General features: G+C 54.1%; 5 protein-coding genes across 5 annotated transcripts; 3 read left to right on the top strand and 2 right to left on the bottom strand.

Annotated features, from left to right (window-relative positions):
- Positions 1-4,723: 4,723 nt before the first annotated feature.
- PG997_000589 (polyubiquitin) lies at positions 4,724-5,065 on the top strand (the record flags this gene model as incomplete). The annotated part of the gene is made up of 1 exon (XM_066804904.1): positions 4,724-5,065. The coding sequence occupies one exon, from the start codon at positions 4,724-4,726 to the stop codon at positions 5,063-5,065; it is 342 nt and encodes a 113-aa protein (XP_066674677.1).
- Positions 5,066-5,639: 574 nt separating this feature from the next.
- Positions 5,640-6,238, bottom strand: PG997_000588 (uncharacterized protein; the record flags this gene model as incomplete). Its single annotated transcript, XM_066804903.1, has 2 exons — positions 5,640-5,778; positions 5,931-6,238. 2 exons carry the CDS (start codon positions 6,236-6,238, stop codon positions 5,640-5,642), a joined length of 447 nt encoding a protein of 148 aa, XP_066674676.1.
- A 3,308-nt stretch (positions 6,239-9,546) lies between these two features.
- On the bottom strand, positions 9,547-12,995 carry PG997_000587 (ubiquitin protein ligase E3; the record flags this gene model as incomplete). The annotated part of the gene is made up of 3 exons (XM_066804902.1): positions 9,547-10,397; positions 10,452-11,162; positions 11,192-12,995. 3 exons carry the CDS (start codon positions 12,993-12,995, stop codon positions 9,547-9,549), a joined length of 3,366 nt encoding a protein of 1,121 aa, XP_066674675.1.
- Positions 12,996-16,114: 3,119 nt separating this feature from the next.
- Positions 16,115-17,191, top strand: PG997_000586 (uncharacterized protein; the record flags this gene model as incomplete). The annotated part of the gene is made up of 2 exons (XM_066804901.1): positions 16,115-16,251; positions 16,336-17,191. The coding sequence occupies 2 exons, from the start codon at positions 16,115-16,117 to the stop codon at positions 17,189-17,191; spliced, it is 993 nt and encodes a 330-aa protein (XP_066674674.1).
- Positions 17,192-19,099: 1,908 nt separating this feature from the next.
- On the top strand, positions 19,100-19,288 carry PG997_000585 (uncharacterized protein; the record flags this gene model as incomplete). Its single annotated transcript, XM_066804900.1, has 1 exon — positions 19,100-19,288. The coding sequence occupies one exon, from the start codon at positions 19,100-19,102 to the stop codon at positions 19,286-19,288; it is 189 nt and encodes a 62-aa protein (XP_066674673.1).
- Between the last annotated feature and the right edge of the window lie 200 nt (positions 19,289-19,488).

The following is a 19,488-nucleotide window of genomic DNA, read 5'->3' as shown; positions in this document are numbered from 1 at the left end:
CCATGGTGTCCATCTCGTTGACCGTGATATCCCGAAATATCGAATGATGGCCAGCTTCCTTTGCGACTTTTGCCAGGGTCAAGCGTGGTATTCCGGCCTGGCCAACCCGCCCGATCGTAACGGAGTTCTCTGGCGCCCTCGGCCGGGGTGCACAAGGGCCGAATAACCCAGCTCGGGAGGCGATGAGGGGTCGCGATTCTGCAACTGCGCCGACCAGGTCTCCACCGAATAACACCATGCTATGATGGCTGGACGTTCGTTTTTGCTGACAAACGAATGTTTCGAGCCACTTTTACCCATTCCGGGCGTGTCTGGCTCGCCCAGATTGGGCTGTGGCGTTGCGCTGGTGTCACTGGAAATGGAAACAGGGGACTGGAATTGGGATTGGGATGTGGGCCCCAGGGCATTTCGGTCCTCCTGCTGGCAATAGCGTCCCTGAGACAAGAGGTCCTGAACGTACGATCGAGCCCAGTAGCCGCCGGAACGTACGATTGAGCCAGAAAGTAGCCGCCGGCTCGGACCGATATGGAACACACCGACTGGGCCAAAGTCACGCCACATCTGAGAGTTAGCCCAATTCATCAATGCGACAGGCAAATGAGAAACTTGCATACATACATCATGCACTTTGCACTCATTGGATTTACCTCGAAACCTGTTCCCCCAGATTCCTCGCCTGTCGTCGCGATTCCTCTGCGAGCTGTGGGTAGTTCGTTCAAGTTGATCGATCGACCAAGCAGGAACTCCCCACTGCGAGCTGATGATGATGTCCCCACATGCGCCAGAGAGGCTGCGAACTACATATCAAAGCTGTGAGCTGATGCGATGAGTTGGGATGCCCTCAATTCTATCGCTCTTCGGAGGTTTCTCCAAGCCTGTCTTGGGACTCCTGATGGAGGCAGCGAGAGGCACCTGTGACAATGGTCCAGGGTGGTCTCGTCTACGCCATCCACGACGAAGACGCCACGCCCGTGTTCTTGTTCTAACAGTCAAATGTCTGCGAAGGGGAGTTAATGTCAAAATGGTGACATCAGCGACACCTGCGTTCCGCCCATTATTTCGAGGTCATCTCCCAGGCTGCTAATCGGAAAGAGGCCTTTCGCTGTACAGCTCTACTGGAGACTCGTAGGCAAAGTCGACGTCTACATCGACGGTTGGAGCGTCGGCAATGGGAGACTGCTATCATTATCCAGCAACAAACTCACTTCCAATATCTTTGGGCACTGGAAAACACCACTAGTATTTCTGCTTTCTCTCCAAGCGGCGGCGCAAACGAACAACAGCACCTTCGCATTCGCATGACACGTCTCTGGTCTCGCCATGGTCAAGGCTCTCACAGATGGCATTGACGTCACCTTGTATTATATCTGGCGACGAGGTCTCCGCCACGTGCTTGGTAAGCCAGAAATTGGCAATATATCAACTCGCGCGCGGTACTCATTCGGATGATCTTATGCGTTGAGTTCAAACGGACAGCCACTTTCGCAATACAAACTGGGATTGCACCGTCGCGACTGTATGCCCGGCGTTTCCTCTATATGGCTCTACTATCAGACCACAATGAGTGATTGCTAGGCCAACATAATAATGGTTGATCGTCCACTTTATAGCACCAACTGCCCTTACGATAATGATGAATCATGTACGATATGCTGCATGAGCCCTCTCACACTTTGATAATCCTTTTTTGGCCAATACGCAATGCTATAAGAGAAACGTCATCTGGTAAGACGATAGGATTTACGAGCTGTAGATCATTTCCCCATGAGCCGGGTTGGGGGCCCAAATCTCACTAGCCAAGATATGCAGCTTACCATACATTCATCCCTCCTTCGGGTCCAGCGGACGTTTCACAGCATCGCGAAAATAGCAACAGAGCTCTATACTTCATTCGGGGTCTATAGAGACCCTGTGATTGGCCACAGGGGGCTGCATATAGGTCTGACCCGCTTCGGCTGACATCACGACGCTTGCCGAATATGGCAATAGCCGACAACGTTCGGGGTTACGTAGCAGCTTTGCATCGCACTCGGGTTTGTCGCCTATCCTTCGATGCAAGTGAGACTGGATCCTTCGGGCTAAAATCTTAGCCGTACGTTTCAAGATGCTGCAGATCCGAGGTATGGATCGATATTAAGTCTGGCGGTGTCGCACACCGTTTCCGTTGAGTGCTTCGTCTTCCCTCTTTCAGCTAATGTTCTGGTAGCTCCTATGCGGCAGGCTCTATATCAGCACCGGGCCTCTTCCGTATTCAAGTTGAGAACCCGAGGTTTGATACTTTCCTAGCATTTGTGGACAGTACGATTGGGCCCAGAACTACCGAGACGCAAACCACCTTCCACGTTGCTTGGCTATCTAGACCCCAAAACAATATCCGAGTTCTTTGATCAAGTCTCTCGCTTCCCTTCTTTCTCTCCATCTTCATATCTGGTCGGCACAGCTGCCACCCACAATCCACAAGCAGGAGGCTCGCCAAAGAGCCATCGCTTAGACGATGGACTCCATGACAGAGCTGCTCCCGAGGAAGACTTGGCGATCCACACACCGATACCAGCATTTGGGGAGCAAAAGACGTACCAAGTTCCGGAGGGTCGTCGCCTTCATCCTCCGCCAGGGAAAGAAAGTGGCCGAGAGTTTCTTCTACGCGAGTTACGAATACAACTGGTGTGTGAGGGGGCCTACAGGACAATATCCAAATCCACGACAGAATTAGATCAGACATTCGGCCTTAAAGAGGAAAAACCATCCAGGGGTGTCTATGCATTTGTGCGAATACGCCAGATTCAGGAAAAAATGCAACGTTACGAAACGACAAAGTGGCACAGCCTACCCTTTGCCCTCACTGTTATGGGGACCATGATGGGAGATGAATGACACAGGGAACCTGCGGGAGCAACTGTGTGTATATATCAACAAGACAGTCAGCAGCGGTATGACTGGGAAGAACATTCCACGATGGATCTCTATCAATGAACAGGTGCAGACAAGATGTCGAGGTCTCGAGATAACATGCCTCGATACAAAAGACCATGTACTCATTTATAGGAAAGAAGAGTCACAGCCAACAAGCTAAGAATGTAGTCGAAATATACGTACTCTGATGTAAGCTCAAGAGATGTCCTTGCAATATTTGTCAAATTAATGGCGAAAGCGCTTCTTTATGTACAAAACTGTCCGAAGAATATTTGGTAATATATTTTTATATCTGGTCATTTTATATGTCTTAATAGACGAATAAAGGGTTGGAATTGTTATTTTAATGAGACTAGATCATTCTTGATGCATACAGTATGAAAATAGCCCAGGAAGAGCAGCGCTTTTGTCCTTGAAGGGATATTAAGGTTTCCGTTCAGCACGCAACCACTATGTACCGGTCAGTGGAAGAATCACTTCTTGGTGGTGGTAATTTCGTAGCATCCAAAGGCTTGTGGTCTGATCATTGGTGTGAAACGCAGCCTTGTTGCGGCTTCAATGGGACAAAGGGGTTGCAGTACCTCAAACACACAATTCTCACGCAGCCATCAGACCTCTTTCCTTGGGCAGACAAACAGAAAGACCACTATTTATCAACACCCATCGGAGCACTGAGCAGAGCGGAGCAATATTGCTCCTCATCCCACATCCTTTTCATCACTTCAAGCACCTTGACACTCCTCACAACGAGCCACCCCAAGATGTCATTCATAGGCGTGTCGTATAAGGACCGCCTTATTTACATACCCAAACCGCCTGCTTGGCAAGAGATGCTGGTCAAAGTCTCTCGAAGCTTCTCCCTCGAAGATGGTCAAGTCAAGCAGCTCCGTGTCCTGTATCGACCCGATATCTGCGACGACTCGTCTCCATTGTAGGTGATATATGTCCATCAGTCTGGGTCAATGGGACTGATCGCGCGAACTAATCAATACATGACCAGGTGGGAGTTGGACCATGAAGCATGGGAAGGTGTCCAAGATGGCTCGAGCATCCACTTGGAGCCCGACAAGAAAGTCGAGCAACGCCAAACTACTGATCAATGTATTGGTGCCGCCACCAATCCCGACCCCCCAGAGTGGCGAGAGAGGACCTGGCGCCCTAGCACCCCCTCACATAATCGAAAAGTCAACATCTATGTTGTGACTCTTACCGGCAAAACCTCCGTTATCAGAACCAGACTGTCGAAAACGGTCTCGCAGTTAAAGGGTCTTTACCAAGACAAGGAAGGCGTCCCAACAGACCAACAAAGGCTTATCTTCAGGGGGGAAGCAGTTGGGGGACGGCCAGCTTTTATACAACTATGGCATTATGGAAGGCTCCAAGCTGCATTGCGTTACTCGGTTAGGGGGTGGCAAACCAGCCATCTACCTCCTGTCACCACATACTCTGGAAAATGTGGAAGTCGAGGTGACACTTCGCCCCGAGTGGACTTTCAGCCTCCTCTATCCTCCCGTTGCCTACCGCACAGATGCCTTGGGAAAAACTGCCGTTGCATGGACCGTCGACGTCCAGCCTGGTGGCACGATGAGAGACAAGAAGACAGGTCTCGAGTGCTCTTATCTCTTTTGGGAAGGCGAGGCGTTTTCCACGGAAACCAAAACCACATCTCTCAAAAAAGACCGACTGCTTCGATTCGTTCAACCCGTCAAAGCCGTATGCATTCTTGCAGCATTGCCACGAGGCGCTGTCATTTGAGAAGTTCATCGGCAGACTCGATACCGTTCTGGAGGAGCTCAGTCTCACTCCCGCCATGCGCACCGAGTTCATCGTCTATTGGCTCCCCGCTTTCCAGCGAATCCGCGATCGAGGACAGTGCATCATGTTCACGTTTGTGCCCCAAGAGACCTTCGCGAAGGCCGCCGTCCTCAAAATCAGCGGCGTTGCTGAGCCGCCCAAAGCCATCAGCAGAGTTTTCATGCTCTTTTCGGCCGTCGACACTACTCGGCACGAGATGACCATGGACACGCCCGTGGACTGGGTTCGTCATGTTGGCCAGGACAGGGAGGTCATGCAGGACCCGGAGGCGTTCCGAGTGCTTGAGTGGGGGAGGCATGGAGCTTCGAGATTAGGAGTCTGGAAGAAGAATGAATAGGCGTATCAGCATTTGACGGTACATGCTAGGCCGGTGTCACTCAACATATGGCAGCCCTGAAACCCAGTGCTTGTAATGAAATCAATGAATTGATCTATATACATTGACACAAACGCTTATCGCTGAAGATGTACACGGCAGAACGCAGGCTATATCAACCAGACGTTTTCTGCTTTTTTGAGACCAACACTGTCTAGTAATACCTCCCATGTAACGATGGTAAACAGTATCAAGAGACTTCCTTGACCCTTAATCTTGTTCCCACCTCGACGGGCTTTCCATCAAAACGAACAGTTAAGTGAACATTTCGATCCACCTGACGTGATGTTGAAACAGGCGGTTGTATAAATACATAGATATATATATATATATGGGTGCGCGTACGCGTGTCCAGTCTGTGGAGAAGCGAAACCGACGACTCTGGAAGACCTGGACTTATACCGGAGACTCGAGGGAGTACGGATACCCTGGTATGCGAAATAGCGGCGAAAAGCTGTGCCGGCAGAGCAATTGTATGCTCTGGATCTTGCCCTCCATCACGATGAGCTCGATACGCTGGGGCGCCCTCGCATTGTTATCGCCCCCCTGCTTGTTGTTGTTGTTGTGATGAAGAAAGCTTGCCGTATTTTCTGTGCAGAAGGACGGTGTCCTTGTCGTTGCCAACGTAGTAGGTGAGGCTGTGTCGTCGTTCGATATCGGCAACGACGAGACGGCTATGGATGCGGATGGCGGCAACGCTTTCGATATCGTTGTTGTCGCCGCCGCCCCGTCAGTCGAGACGTCCGTCATCGACGAATTGTTCGTCGCCGTCGTCGTGGACGACGCCATGCTCTTTGCAAACGACGGCAACCGCGACGGGACGCACGTCATGGACGACGCCTTCGTGCCCGCCGTCGAGCCGCTCAGCGTCCGCTGGCCGTGGTGGAGCGGCAGTATGGGGTCCACGTCCACGTCGTCCCCGAGGCTGATGCGCGGCACCCCGCCCGCCTCCGACGGATTCGCCCCCGCGACGTTCGATGTTGTGTTGCTTTGTTGGTTGTTCCGCAGGGCCCGGCGGATGAGGCGCCACTTCCACACGAGCACGATGCAGGGCGGCAGGGCGAGGACGATGCCGACCAGGGCGATGATGGACTCGGCCGTCACGTCCATGTTGTCGTTGTCTGAGTCCGCCATGTTGGTGTTGATGGTGATGGTGATGGTGATGCTGTAGTCATTCAAAGGAAAGAATATTGTTGATGTATTTGCTGAAAAGGAGGGACTGGTTGTTGCGGCTCACGAAGCCAACCAGGGCTGATTGTCGTCCCAATATATCGTGGATGTTTCCGAATAGAATCACAGGATGACGACCGGGCTGTGTTGTATGTCTGTCTCAAGCCGGTCTGACAGGGAGGCTGTGTACCTAGCGGCGGCAAAGTATGCGATGACAAGCCGACGACAAGATGTTAATACTTTTGGTGGTAAGTAAGAGATGCCAAGAACGTTGGATGGCAGACAGTAAAAGACGAAAGGAAGGGTTGGATGAAGGAATGAGATCTGGAGGAAGCGGTGTGAAGTCCCGATCCCTAGGTGAAATAATCCTAAGTTGGGTAGTAAGGCCAGATCCGTTACCGACGATGAGATGGAATTTAGATGTAGTTATGCAAGAAAAGATAGGCTCGTGGCTGGGGGCGGCCCCTATATGCACCATGAAGATCAACCAGTCGAGTGGTGTGTGCAGTCGGATCACCTTACCATATTTGGTCCAACACGGCGACCCGGAAATAAACTCTTCTTGTTCGAAATATGCAGACGACAGGTCCTCAATTAATCATGAGTTATGAAAATCCAAGATATACAGTCGACGAAAGCAGGGCATGAGTTCGCGGAAGCCCCTCCAGAACCACTTGGGTGCTCGCTGGTGCTGGCGTCCTTGTGTCGCGTGAGCAGAATCTTGCATCTCCATATCCACCGATTGGACGTATAGTCTTCTTGCTTATTTCGGCGGTGAAGACGTTCTGGTTAAACGATGACGTTAGTTCAGACGACAATAGCTGGACCAAGTCACCAAGGATAGTTGCCAATGGGTGACTTGCCGATAAAGTAGTAGTTCGTGTTGACTATTACCCCTGAGTTCGGACGGAAAGCGGAGAAAAAAACGAAACGAAACGAAACAAACTCGACCCAGGGTTCATTTAGTTCAGTATTTTCCACCTTCACATGCCCTTCAGGACCGCCGCCGTCTTCGGAACGCTGTTACCAAGAGTGGCGATGAAGTTAGTTATGCTGCACCGCCCCCTGACGCTATACCGATGATCACCAGATTGCTTGGCAAATGTAGATTGCCCAGTGTACCAATGCCGGCCTGGATCGCAGTTATGCAGAGCCGCCTCGGTCTCCCTACCCGCAAGATCCGGTGTAGAATCGGCCAATATCCACCGAGAGTCTCCGACTTGGAGGCGTACTGAAGCTCCTTTGCTTGAAAGATCAGGCAAGTTGATTCATGTATAATTCCGTTATCGGTGGACAGCAGCCCTACCGGTGGACACTGACCAGAGATCTTTCTCCTTTCCACCGACATGAATAAGCGACACGAACTGCGATCGGTCATGGAGCACGATTTCCTGGTAGTCATCAAGAGGGAAAACATGGCCCACGAGCAAGCAGCCTGCATGAGCCAGCCGCCTACATGTGTGGATGGATGGGCGGATAGGGGCCTCTGACTTTAGAAGGCAGGAAGAGCGACGGCGCAGAAAAGGGGAGCAGCCCAAAGTCGACGTCGATGGCCAGACCACTGCCAAGGTGGTCGATATCTTGACTCGAAGAAGGAGCTACTGATGCCGCTTCTGCCGTACTCGGCAGGGCTCATGTAGTCCCCTGATGCTGGTGAAGATCCCCCTTGAGGCTTTCGAAGCGGATCGGTCCTATGCAAGGCCCCCTCACTTCACCCCCTTGGCAATTTCCACCCCGGCGGTGAAGTATGGTGGTGGGAGGGAGGTTTGGACGACACGCCGCGAGAGTTGGGTGCTGGTCTGGAGTATTCGGTGTTGAAGATAAGAAGTCTTGGGGGAGATTCAAGCTCATGTCAACCAACGTAGTGAGTCATTCATGCGTGCGTTGGTGGGATGGTCCAATCGGAGGAAACGGGATACGGAGTCGGCAGTATTCGTATAGAAACCGCTTGGCAAAACGAGGGGGGACGGGGTATATAGGTTTGCTTTAAGGTATAGGAAATCTGTATGATTACTTCATAGTGCCCATACTCTCCTGTCTGGAGGCTGTGTAAGCCAGGGGGTCGGATCTCAGATGCCCCTAAGCCAACGGGAAGTCGGCAGCCGCAACACCAAGATTGCATTCAATCGGGCATGAGAAACTCCTTTCGCCGACCTCCACGGTTCGCGCTAGATACGCCGTTTGGCCATCTCGGTATCTCGATCCCTCGGTGAAGACTACCAAGATGTGAATAAAGCCAAGGAGAGAGTGCCATACGAGGCGCAATCTGCAGCTAAGCCAGCATATTGCAGAATTCCCCTCTCTGGTCTGCATGCACTTTACCAATAGGCGGCTTTGATACGATCTGACTAGCATCTCGCGGGCATGAGTCCGTTTCACAGACAGGGAGGGGGAGAGGGAGAGTGACAGAGCCGCCTAGGGCATGACTCAAGCCGGCATATGTAGCTAGCCCCTTAGCCCCCTTTTCCCACGTGGATGCGGGCGCGCTGCCGAGCATGGAGAAAAACGCAGATACGTCATGTAAAAGTCGCGCAAGCAGGATAGGGCACATGCCCACTTACCCAAGGGGGCCGGGGGCCATACTCGCGTAGAGGTCTTACTGTAGCCTGTAGGTAGCTGACAGGCCTGGACACAAGCGGACCAGTCGGATAAGCCCTGTCTTCACAGCACTCTGGGCATTGCTTCTAGGAGGACGTGTCGCGCGACTTAGTATCGATATCTGATTCAGTGTGTGGGTTTGTCGGCAGCCAACTGACTGACGACCTCGGGTAGAGACTTGCTTCTTCATAAGTAGTTATTGCAATAATGTTTGGCACGAACGGCAAATAAATGATTCTTGACAAACCTGGAAAGGACCGCGAGTGCTTCTCAATCACATCATATACGGGGAAACCAACATGTTCTAATGATAAAACCAAGGAGAGTCAATTGGCGTTAAAAGGTGTAGAGTCGTAGCTCCGGGTATGATAAGACTGTCTGTTATGCAATGGTATTCCTTTCTTCCTGCTTCTCTTCTTCTTGGGTCATTTCGTCTATCCCTTTCAATCCACAGGGCTCTGCCTGTACGTCTATCCGTGTGGCCAGCCAATAACAAAAAGAGATAAAAACGCCGTGTAATTTTCTTGCGACACTGGTATGTAAGCCTGTGAACGAGAAAAGAGATGCAGAAACCATCATCGTTCGTGTTCAACGAAGTCCAAAACCTTCGCTATCATTGACAGCACGCCACAGTGATGTCTCGAGGCGTTCGCGCGTCTGGTATCGATAAAGGCTCAAAACGTTGAAACAAGTGCGCGCCGAGGGGTATCGTCCTGTGTCGGGTCCGAGGCAGGAAATTTTAATGACGAGAGAGGCGGCACCGGTGGCCGGGATCCGGTCGCTTCCCGTGATGAAAGAGACAAGCCGGCGCTGGTCTTTGGGAGTCGCAGCGCTGAAGCTCTCCCAGAACCATTCGACCGTCGGCTCCCCTCGGGTTCTGGCGCCGCCTGGTCGGAGCCGTTCCAGCTGGAGTAAGTCGCGACAGCCCGCAGAGCAGTGATGTCTAACGGTTCGTCCGAGCCTCTCACCAGGAGTTCGATCTCTTCGGGCCGGAAGAGGGACAAGGCGTTGCCGCCGCATACGGTGAAGAAACCGCGCTTGAACGGCTCAAACTGGCGGCTGACCGAGGTATCCAATAGATATCGTACGTAGAGATCGACGTATTCCCGCCTGTTGCTGTTCGTGACCATCTTAGTTTCACCACCTGGGCAAAGGGGAACGCGAACTCGGTCGCCATATTTCTCGACATCGATGACAAAGTCCAAACAGAATGTAGATTGTACATCGCCTTCGAATTCTAGCAGTTGGCGCAGGCCACGGGCAAGGCGCGGCCGATATTCGGCAAGCTCATCCAGAGTGTAAGTCATCATCGAGCGTTGGTGGAATGCCGTGTTACTGGCAGTCGATTGAGGTGCTGCAGCCAGGAGTTTCCTGAATGCAAACGGCGGGAGAGCAATGTCCAAGATCGTGGAGTTGTAAATGGCAAGTCCTAGGAGGACGCCCACGAGGAAATACTGGTCCGAAGTCTCGAACGTGTGGGGGTTGAAGTAGCAGTACTGCGAGTCTTCGTCAAAAACGAATAGGCCTGGGCTGGGTCAGCTACAGCTGTTCGCTGTGTTCAATATGAGTATCGACTTACCATGATCCGGGTTGAAGATCTCCCGGACTAGCAGCAGGAACCACTCCTTGCGAAGCCCACCTGCATCGATGCCTTCTTCTCCACGGAAATCGATACGTAGCCCCTTCTTGATGTCCTCGCTACCGCTCCCCACCACCTCGCTAACCTGTTTGAGACTGTCTTCAACGAGGCAGTCTCGTCTAACACTGAGAAACAGGTATTGCGTGTAACTCCGGTGTGACAGAATGCTGTCGAAGAAAGCTTCGCGCGCCTTCCCAGCCATTTGTCGCTTGGCGTCAAACTCGAGAATCTGGATCTTGGCCCAGATGCTGAGGAAGAAGGGATACTGACAGAAGGCGAACTTGCCCTTTCGAGCTTCCCATTCTTCAAAATCCGCCTTGAAGTCCATGCAGTCCAGCAGCGAGTTGTAGAAATCGCTCGTGGCCAACAGATGGCCATGCGCGTGCCGGGTGCTCACCTCGTTCCGCCGAACATGGGTTAGGTTGTTCGCAGCAAAGATCAGGGCCATGACCTTCGATGCGGCCTTGATTTGCCAATCGTCGACGTAAGGGAGTCTCTTTGGCGGCTCCGGCGGCTTCTTTTGCTTCCTCGAGGCATTGGTGGCTTCAATCGCGGCATGGAGCGTGGCAGGAGTGTTGTTCATCCGGCTGTTAGACATCTGAGGAATCAATCCCGCTGTCACGTCTATCTTGGGCTCGCGCTTCTTTGTATCTTGACGGGTAAGTCGATATGTCACAAACCCCCGACGAGGTCCTTGAACTGTAAGAACAAATGCTCGGGCAACTTGGAGAACCAAGTAACTAGATGGTGCTGGCATGGTTCGGGGGTATTGGATAAGAGACCAAGGATCCGCTTGATAATCCCCGAATGTCGGCCAGCAGCGCTCTCTCTTTGACCTGTCGTGGGCCCTGTCTTCTCCCTGGCCGTCTGAGGGAAGGTTCCGGAAAAGCTCTTGTGGCCGGACTGAAGCAAGGGGTTGGCCAGGATGAGTAGTAGAAAGCGCAAATCCTCAGGGTCCTTGAGCACTCGCCCAGGTCTCTTGAGCAGGTTCTCGGTGCACTTCAGTAATATCCGCTGTATGTGTTCTTGAGCGTCGAGGACGATGGCCTCGTAGCGGCTTCGCTCGGCGTCAGGCAGTGCTTTGGAAGGGTCCTTCTGTACCAGCTCGTCATAGACAGCAGTCCATCCTTCGGCGGCATTGATTATCGTGTGGTACCATTCCATCACAAGCCCCCAATCGATTCGTGGCGTTCGAGAGGTGACGAGGGAGTGTGCATCATCTTTGCGTACTGCTTGGGCTTTGGTGGGAGGTGCATCTTGCTGGTTGCCCGTCCACCACATGCCGTTCTCGGCAAAGTTGCCCAAGAGCAGCATCCTGGGGTCAAGCTGCTCCGTTACCACGGGATCCTCGGCCACAGCTACTTTGGCGCGCTGAGTGTCCGGCAGGGGCTTCCTCGGTATTTTAAACGGAACCGGGCGCGAGGAGCTGAAGCTTTGCCGCCGCGCGACAAAGGCTGCATTGAAATGGTTGTGAGACCGGAAACAAGCCATGAGATACTCCTCCAGCGGCCTGAAAATGTACTTCGCGTCGAGGGGATTGGGCGGCGAAGGAGGCGACCGCATAGGAAAGCCAGCACTGCGCTGTTCAGGGAAAGAGGTCGAAAGGACTCTATTCGCATCGCCATTTTGGCCGCGCGGGTTGGCCTCGGTGTTTTCGTCGGGGAACTCGTCGAAAACGGGAGTGCGCACGTATATGGGCGGTGGTGTGCCCCTCGAACCTGATCTCTGATGCCTTTCCCGCAGTGGCATTTGGGAGAAGTAATCGTCGCTTCCGCGCGACGAGGAACGTCTCGGCCAGTTCCCGGGACTTATCCGGCCAGCAGAGTCTGTATAATGTCGCACCGAAAGCCGCAGGCTCTCCTGCACGAGGTGCCGGGTGTGCTCGAGCGACGGTATTGTCGGGGCAATTGTGGGTTTCGCGGCGTCGCCATTGCTGTGTTCCAGCGGCTTCAGGTCGTTGATGGTCAGACAGATGGTGCACCTGAATACGTCCAGCTCTTTCGGCCACCTGACCAGCCCGCCGCACGTCATGCAGTTCCCGTTGCGAAAGTCGATGGGCCCTCGTTGCGGCTTTCGAGCCGTCGTCGACGTCGACGCCATGCTCGGTCCAGAGGTCATCCCCGGCGGTTTGAGGGGCGTGTAGTCGTCATCGGTCGACTCATCGAAGCCGATGGGGGCCTTTTTCTTCTTGCTCGAGAATAGCGAAGGGAACGGGTGGCTCATTGAGCGGGAATGCGACGGTGCCGTCCGTGATCGGTTGGATGGTTTGGAGGTTTTGGGTTTCGCACCCAGAAAGTCGTCGTCTTCTTCGGAGCTGCTGTCCACGATTGGTACTGGAGGTGGGCCGCGATAAAGGATGTCGAGGCCGGGGGCAGCGTTCGGTCGCGAATTCGGCATGGGCATGGGGGCTCGGGAGGTGGTGCCATTCCTGCGCTGTGGTGAAGAAGGCCCTCGGTGGGGGATCGCGGCTGCCGACATGGACATGGCTGGGCATCTATTCCCGTTTTCCCAGGCAGTTGCGGCTCGAGTTGATCGTGACGCCATTGCCTTCCCGTTTCTAGGTAGGTAAGTAGCTAGATAGTCTTCCCGCCTTCACTGCAATTCAATTAGGTCAAGTACCTTGCCTATCCCACTAATATCATAACGTTCAATAACTGTTAACTCGGCGCAATCACATATTGGGTCACGTCAATGACTGGTCATCCCAGATGATGCGCAGCACTGTTGGATTGACCAACTACGACGTGGGCGGGTAGGAACGCGACCGAGTGTGTGTAGTGCAGTTTGCAGTGCAATCAATGCAATGCAATACCGGAGTAGCAGTAGAGTGGTAGCAGTAGTAGCAGCAGTAGGTATAGCAAAGGCAGCTCTGGCAAGTGCGGCAAAAGGAGCTCAAGTTCGACGGGCTGAAGACGGGCTACCTGTCTGCAAGGGCAGACAAGAGTCTGAGGTGTCTGTGGAGGGGCTCTTTCCGTTGCTTGCAGCAGGCACGACCAAGACCTGCATAAACTCGGGCGGTGGAATGCCAAATATTTGATCCCAGTACGGAGTATCTGAGTAGCAGCAGTAAATAGTAGTAGCAAGCCGTCGTCAAGCACGGCGAGTAGAATACAACAACCTTGGAAGGTAAACAGAACGACAAAGTTTCTTTCTCACACGACAAATTCCCTAATGGCACGTTGAAGATCAATGAGCCAAAAAGTCCAAGCCAGGACAAGGCCCAAGGTTACGTACGTCTAGCGGCCTCTGTTCCGTCCATGCCGCCCTCGAATCCAAGAGTGACGTCCTACTGCCGAGCGAATCGCAGCGCTTCCCGTCCAACTTTTGCCCGCTACCGTCCTCCCCGGTCGGGCGTCAAACAGGGTCCAGTCCACTGACACACACCTGCGCCTTTCCCCTTGCTGATCCATGGAATGAGACGCTGCCTTGCTGGGATACTCCAGAATACTCGTGTCTGACAGCATATTTATGGATGCTTAATTATAAATATGGGTAGCTATGCCCTCATTCACGCCGCGAATTCCCACTCTGCAGTTCAAGAATGGCCTTGGCAGCCATCACTCGGCCTCGAAGTCCTAGATCTTCTCTGCCTCTCCTCTCCATTCGACGTTTGCTACACTGATGTCAGCGCATTCGTGGCTTTTTGCTATTTAAGGAGAGTAACGACGCGGCCACGGCAACCCAAGAGCCAGCTCTCCCTCCTTAACTAAACCCCCTCGCGCTTACGTGCCACCATGCATTGGCACTCGCATTCGTTTTCGAGCGAGCGAGGTGCGAGAGGCATTTTTATCAGCCCCCTTTGTCCCAATCCCAATGCAGGCCACGCTTGGCCCCGTCTCAGCGATTGGGGGCCAATTAGTTCGGAAAACAAAGAGCCAAGATGACGGGCCCATGGCGGATTACCCCAGCATTATCATTACGAGCCTTGGGGCCCTGGAAACGGGGGGCCTCCTGGGCTTGGGCCTGACCCGAAAAGTGGCCCTAAGCTGATATTTAGCAGCGCTCTAATTTGCGGCCGGCATTGCCCTAACATGAATCTTCAATATAATAAGCCGGTCTCCCTGACAATTTGCTCGAGATTGCCAACCATGCAATGCTCGTACTGGACCGGAGCGACCAATGCCAATGTGCCCTCCGACTCTGACAGGTCTTTCCCCTGGCCAGAGACGCTTACTCGCTGTCTCTCGGGCCTTCGCTGCTTACACCTTACACAGTCACCAGAGAGGGGCTCGGAACCGCGGAGATCTGCTCGTCAAGGTTCAATGCCATCATCAGCCTGATAAATCTGAGCGAACAGAGTTCTGTCATCTACATTGATGCATCCCAACATCACTGCAGCAACTTCACTCCGTTGGCTGGTGATACTTCATAGAACGTAGCGCTTGCTCAGTATCATGTCCGGCTGGCCACAATTCGGCCATGTAGCCAGGATGCGAGCGAGTCACGAGGACCTCTTGAGTCCGCCCCAGGCAATATGATGCGTGGGCCCAAGAACGCCGAACTGAACCGCAATAAGTGAAGTATGCGCCATTCCCAATCGATATAATATATCTTTTTAATCAAAAACCCCAATAGCTCAACGGTAGTAGATGCAAGCAAAGGATCCAAGGAAAACAGTGGTCTGGTCTTCGGGAGATTGGAAAGACGATGGCAGCCATTCTGCCATTGCGATTCAGTGTGGTAATAGCTTGGCAGGGAAGGCTTAGTGGCCAAACCGCCCTGCCGCTAGTGCGCATTGCCTCACCTATCAGCTGAGATGCAACATTGAACATTTGGCAGACTGTTCTAGGTCGGGTTGAGGTCGGGTTGCACAGCCCGGCAACTTCCAATGAGAGTTGCGCATAGGTAGGACAATCTCACAGTCTGCAGTGCCTCTTAGGCGAATATGTCTTCGTGCCTTTTATAGAGTCTGTACTGAGGGCTACCCAACGAACCAACGTGGCTCAAGTGACACCCGCCGTCCCCATTCGCAGCCTGGTATGTGTCTACTCGTTCGTTCATGTGAGCATACTACTGTACACCAAAAGGTCTGGCTTTTGGATCACGCCCAAGACAGGACCGCGTGTCGCCCACTGCTGTCCATCCTCAAATTTGTCGTCACCACACCACTCTCATTCGCACTCGGAGTCGCATCGTGCCTTGCCCCCTGCACAACCATGAAGATCAGGCAGAGTGCTTATCTTCCAAAGAGGTGATCATTATGGATCTTCCTGGGCAAACCGACCCATCAAATCGAATCGAAATGCGGTGGTGCACAGCACAGCAAATAAACCCCCTCCCCACTATCCACTCTCCCACTCTCCCACGCGTCCCCCTAATCAATCCTGCAAATCTGGTGTGGCTCAAACAGGCCACAACAGCGCAGAGTAGGACGCAACACCGCTCATTCAGATCCCAAAAGGTCAGGCCATCGTCGCCCTCTTTTGGATTGCGAACATCGTTGTTGAAACATTCCCCCCTCCGAACTTTTTTGAGGAGAAAAAAGGAAACCCCGTTTGTGTGCTTACGACGTTGCTCGCCTCACCCGTTCACACACCAAGCAAACAAAAGCATTGAAACAAACACCACCCCGGTCAAGCATCACCACAATAAAAAAGGACACTATGGACTTCAGCTTCCAGGGACTCGTGCAGACGCACACTGGTCAGATGGAATCGGCCTTTGACAAGATCATCAAATGCATTCTTCACTATAGTCGCTTGGACGTTTCACTCGTTCGCATCAGCAATGTCACGGAAGAGTAAGTTCTAATACCTAATCTGTCTGCATTTTTTCTCTTCCATCTGGGTGCTACCGTGCGACAAACCGGACCGTACAAACGCAGAAAGGGCGGTGAAAGGTTTTATGAGGGTTTGCAGATCGACGAATACGACGATGTTGACTTCTTTGCTTCGTATAGTACCTTCCACATCTCGGTGGATGCGCGCGCCACAAACACCGGCCCCGTCCCGGCCTCCATCTCCCCCATGACCCTTGACCTGCACAACGGCAAGGGAGACTGTTTCGGGAAGATCTTCATGCCGCCGCTCAACACCAGCATGAACGGCGCGCGCGTGCAGGTCGAGAACCAGCTCGTCAAGATCACCAACAAGCCCGCCCTGCTGGAATTCGTCGGCTCGGTCATGGGCGACACCGCCGCCGTGCTGGACCTCCGCAACGGCCGCTGCGACGTGAAAGCGCTCGGCGTCGGCCCCCGCAGCATCGTCTACAGCAAGATGATGCAGATGAAGGGCATGGACGGCCCGCACGTGACCGTCGACCAGGTCACCTCGACCACCAAGAACGGCGGCGGTGACGTGCAGATCACGCTGCGGATCGCTAACCCTAGTCCTATTGAGATTAGCTTTGGCACGTGCAGCTTCGAGATCCAGACGAGCGGCGGTGACGACGGCGAGCGCAAGGTGTTTGCCGAGCTGAAGGGCCGGCTCGACACCCGCAAGGGCCTCTTCGAGGTCAAGCTGAACGGCACCATCGACAAGACCGTCACCCTCGAGCCCGGAAAGGTCCGCCTGGTCGGTAAGCGATGCGTCGGGGCCGGCTGGTGCGACGATGCGCTCAAGGGTATCGATGTCGAGCTCCACGGCACCCTGAAGCTTCTCCGCGCCATCGGCGTCGAAACGGTCCACGCGGAAGAGATCCTCGAGGAGAAACCGAAGGGCCGATGGTTCTGGATGAAATAGTGGTGGTGATTGCGACGGATTGATTTGATTTTCTTACAGGTTCCTTCTGTATTTGAGCAAGCGAGCATTGGTTGGGGCCCGGCGTTCATACTGGCGTTTGCGGCGTTTGGCAGCAGGCAGGCAGGCAGGCTACATGATCACAAATCATATTCTACTACTACATAGACAGACACATCGTCTAGACAGTTAATAGAGTTCAAAAAACTCGGAAGCGGTATGTATGACCAATCTGCCAGGTTGTGTGACTGATACTACATCGTTCCAACTTGACATGCTGATTGATGCCTGTTGGCTTTACCCCATGTCGTGAACATTGCTACCATGATGTAACACTACGTCTGTACTCGGCAACTTCTTGGGAAGCATCGGCTCGTCAATTTGTTCTATGTTAATAGTACTGCTCTACTCATCCACTACCCCCGAACTGCAGTCTTTTACAAAGTATACTTGAAGTCCGGCCGAATATCCCCCATCGCCCAGCGCTCCTCCTCGCTCATCGCCGCCCACTTCGCATCCATCCGTCCAGCCGTCCGATCGCGGTTCATCCTGCGCAGCGCGACGTGCATGACCACCGTCCCGCCCAGCAGCGCGACGACCTGGTACCCCAGCACGACCCCGTGCCCGGTCCAGAACCGGGGCGCCTCGCGCGTGAGGTAGATATTCGACGAGACGACGCCGTTCAGGTTGCCGAACCCGACGACCATGCCCAGCACCACGGCGCGCTTGAGCGAGCCCTCGGTGTTGTTGATGACCCACGACAGCGTGTTGGAGATGGCCGGGTAGATGCCCGCGGCGCCCAGGAAGGTGCCGGCGTACTGGACCTGCGGATTCTGCGACGCGAGCAGCATCACGAACCCGGAGATCCCGATCAGCACCGTCGCGGCGTTGCAGTAGCCCCGGTACTTGGTCGCGTCCGCGACGAAGCCGACGATCACCGTCAGGACCGCCGCCACGGCGTAGGGCGGCACGCTCAGCAGCTGCGCGCGCGTGCCGACGTGGCCCATGCCCTTGAGGATGGTCGGCAGGAAGAGCGAGAAGGCGTACAGCGGCACCAGCGCGCCGCTGTAGATGAACATGTACCCGTACGTCTTCCAGTCCCGCAGCGCGGCCCAGATGTGGCGCTTGTCGAAGTCTTCCGCGGTGCGGCCCTGGCGGTCTGCGATCAGGCGGCGTTGCATGCGAATCCGGTCGTCGGCCGACAGGAAGCGCGCGTCTTCGGGCCAGTCGAAGACCATCCACCAGCACCCGATCCCGACGAGCACGGTCGCGATGCCCTCGAGGATGAAGATCCAGGCCCAGCCGGGACGGCCCGCGACGCCGTCCATGAGCGCGATGGCCGCGGCGAGCAGACCCCCGAAAGAGCCGGCCAAAGCGGCGGCCGAGAAGAAGATGGCGGACCGCACGCCGATCTCGGACGACTTGTACCAGCAGCTCAGGTAGTAGTTGACGCCCGGGAACAGGCCGGCCTCGGCGATGCCCAGGAAGAAGCGCGCGGCCAGCAGGCCTGGGTAGTTGTGGACGATGCCCATGAGGGTCTGGGTGACGCCCCAGATGAAGATGATGGCGGTGAAGAAGACGCGGGGCGACAGCCGTTTCAGCAGGGCGTTGGTCACGGGCTCAGCCGCCGCGTAGCTGATGAAGAAGATGGTCAGGGTCATGTTGTAGTCTTGGCCCTTCATGCCGAGGTCGTCCTCCATGCTGGCGAGGCGGGCGTTGCCGATGTTGGTGCGGTCTAGGAAGGACATGAGGTAGACTGTGAGGGGTTTGTTGATGTCAGTAAAGGTATGGTCTCGGGGCGGAGTTGAAACAGAGGCAGACTTACGAAGACTCAGCCACGGGATCAAGGCCACGTCTACTTTCCACATCAGCTTACGGTCCTACTGTCGGATTAGCACATTGAACTTGAGCATGTGGATGAGGTCCACCTACGATGACGGCTCTCTCCTCGGGCGTCTTGTCCGCATCGGGATCCGGCAGGTTCGCGAGAAGCTCTGCCCGTTCGACGTGCAAAGCATTGACGGGGGCTTGTCCTCCGACAAGCTTGCCGCCTCGAGGTCGAGGCCAGGGCTCTTCTTATCGTCAACCGGCATATCGTGATGTGGTCTCTGGAATGGGACAGATGCCACCTTGACGGAAGCCTTGATCAGAGGTCGCTGCGGGTTTTAAACAGCAGTGAACAAGAACCTTGAGGGAACAGAAAGTAAGCTTGGCTTGGGAGGTGGTGGGGCCGACGAAATAGAAAACGCCTGGTCAGTAATCTACGATATGGAAGAAGAGGCTTGCAGATCGCCGGGTGG

The sequence above is a fragment of the Apiospora hydei genome (genome assembly GCF_038363865.1).
Source record: "Apiospora hydei strain CBS 114990 chromosome Unknown utg000002l_segment0_segment0, whole genome shotgun sequence".
NCBI lineage: Eukaryota > Fungi > Ascomycota > Sordariomycetes > Amphisphaeriales > Apiosporaceae > Apiospora > Apiospora hydei.
This window is presented reverse-complemented; position numbering and strand designations above follow the sequence as displayed.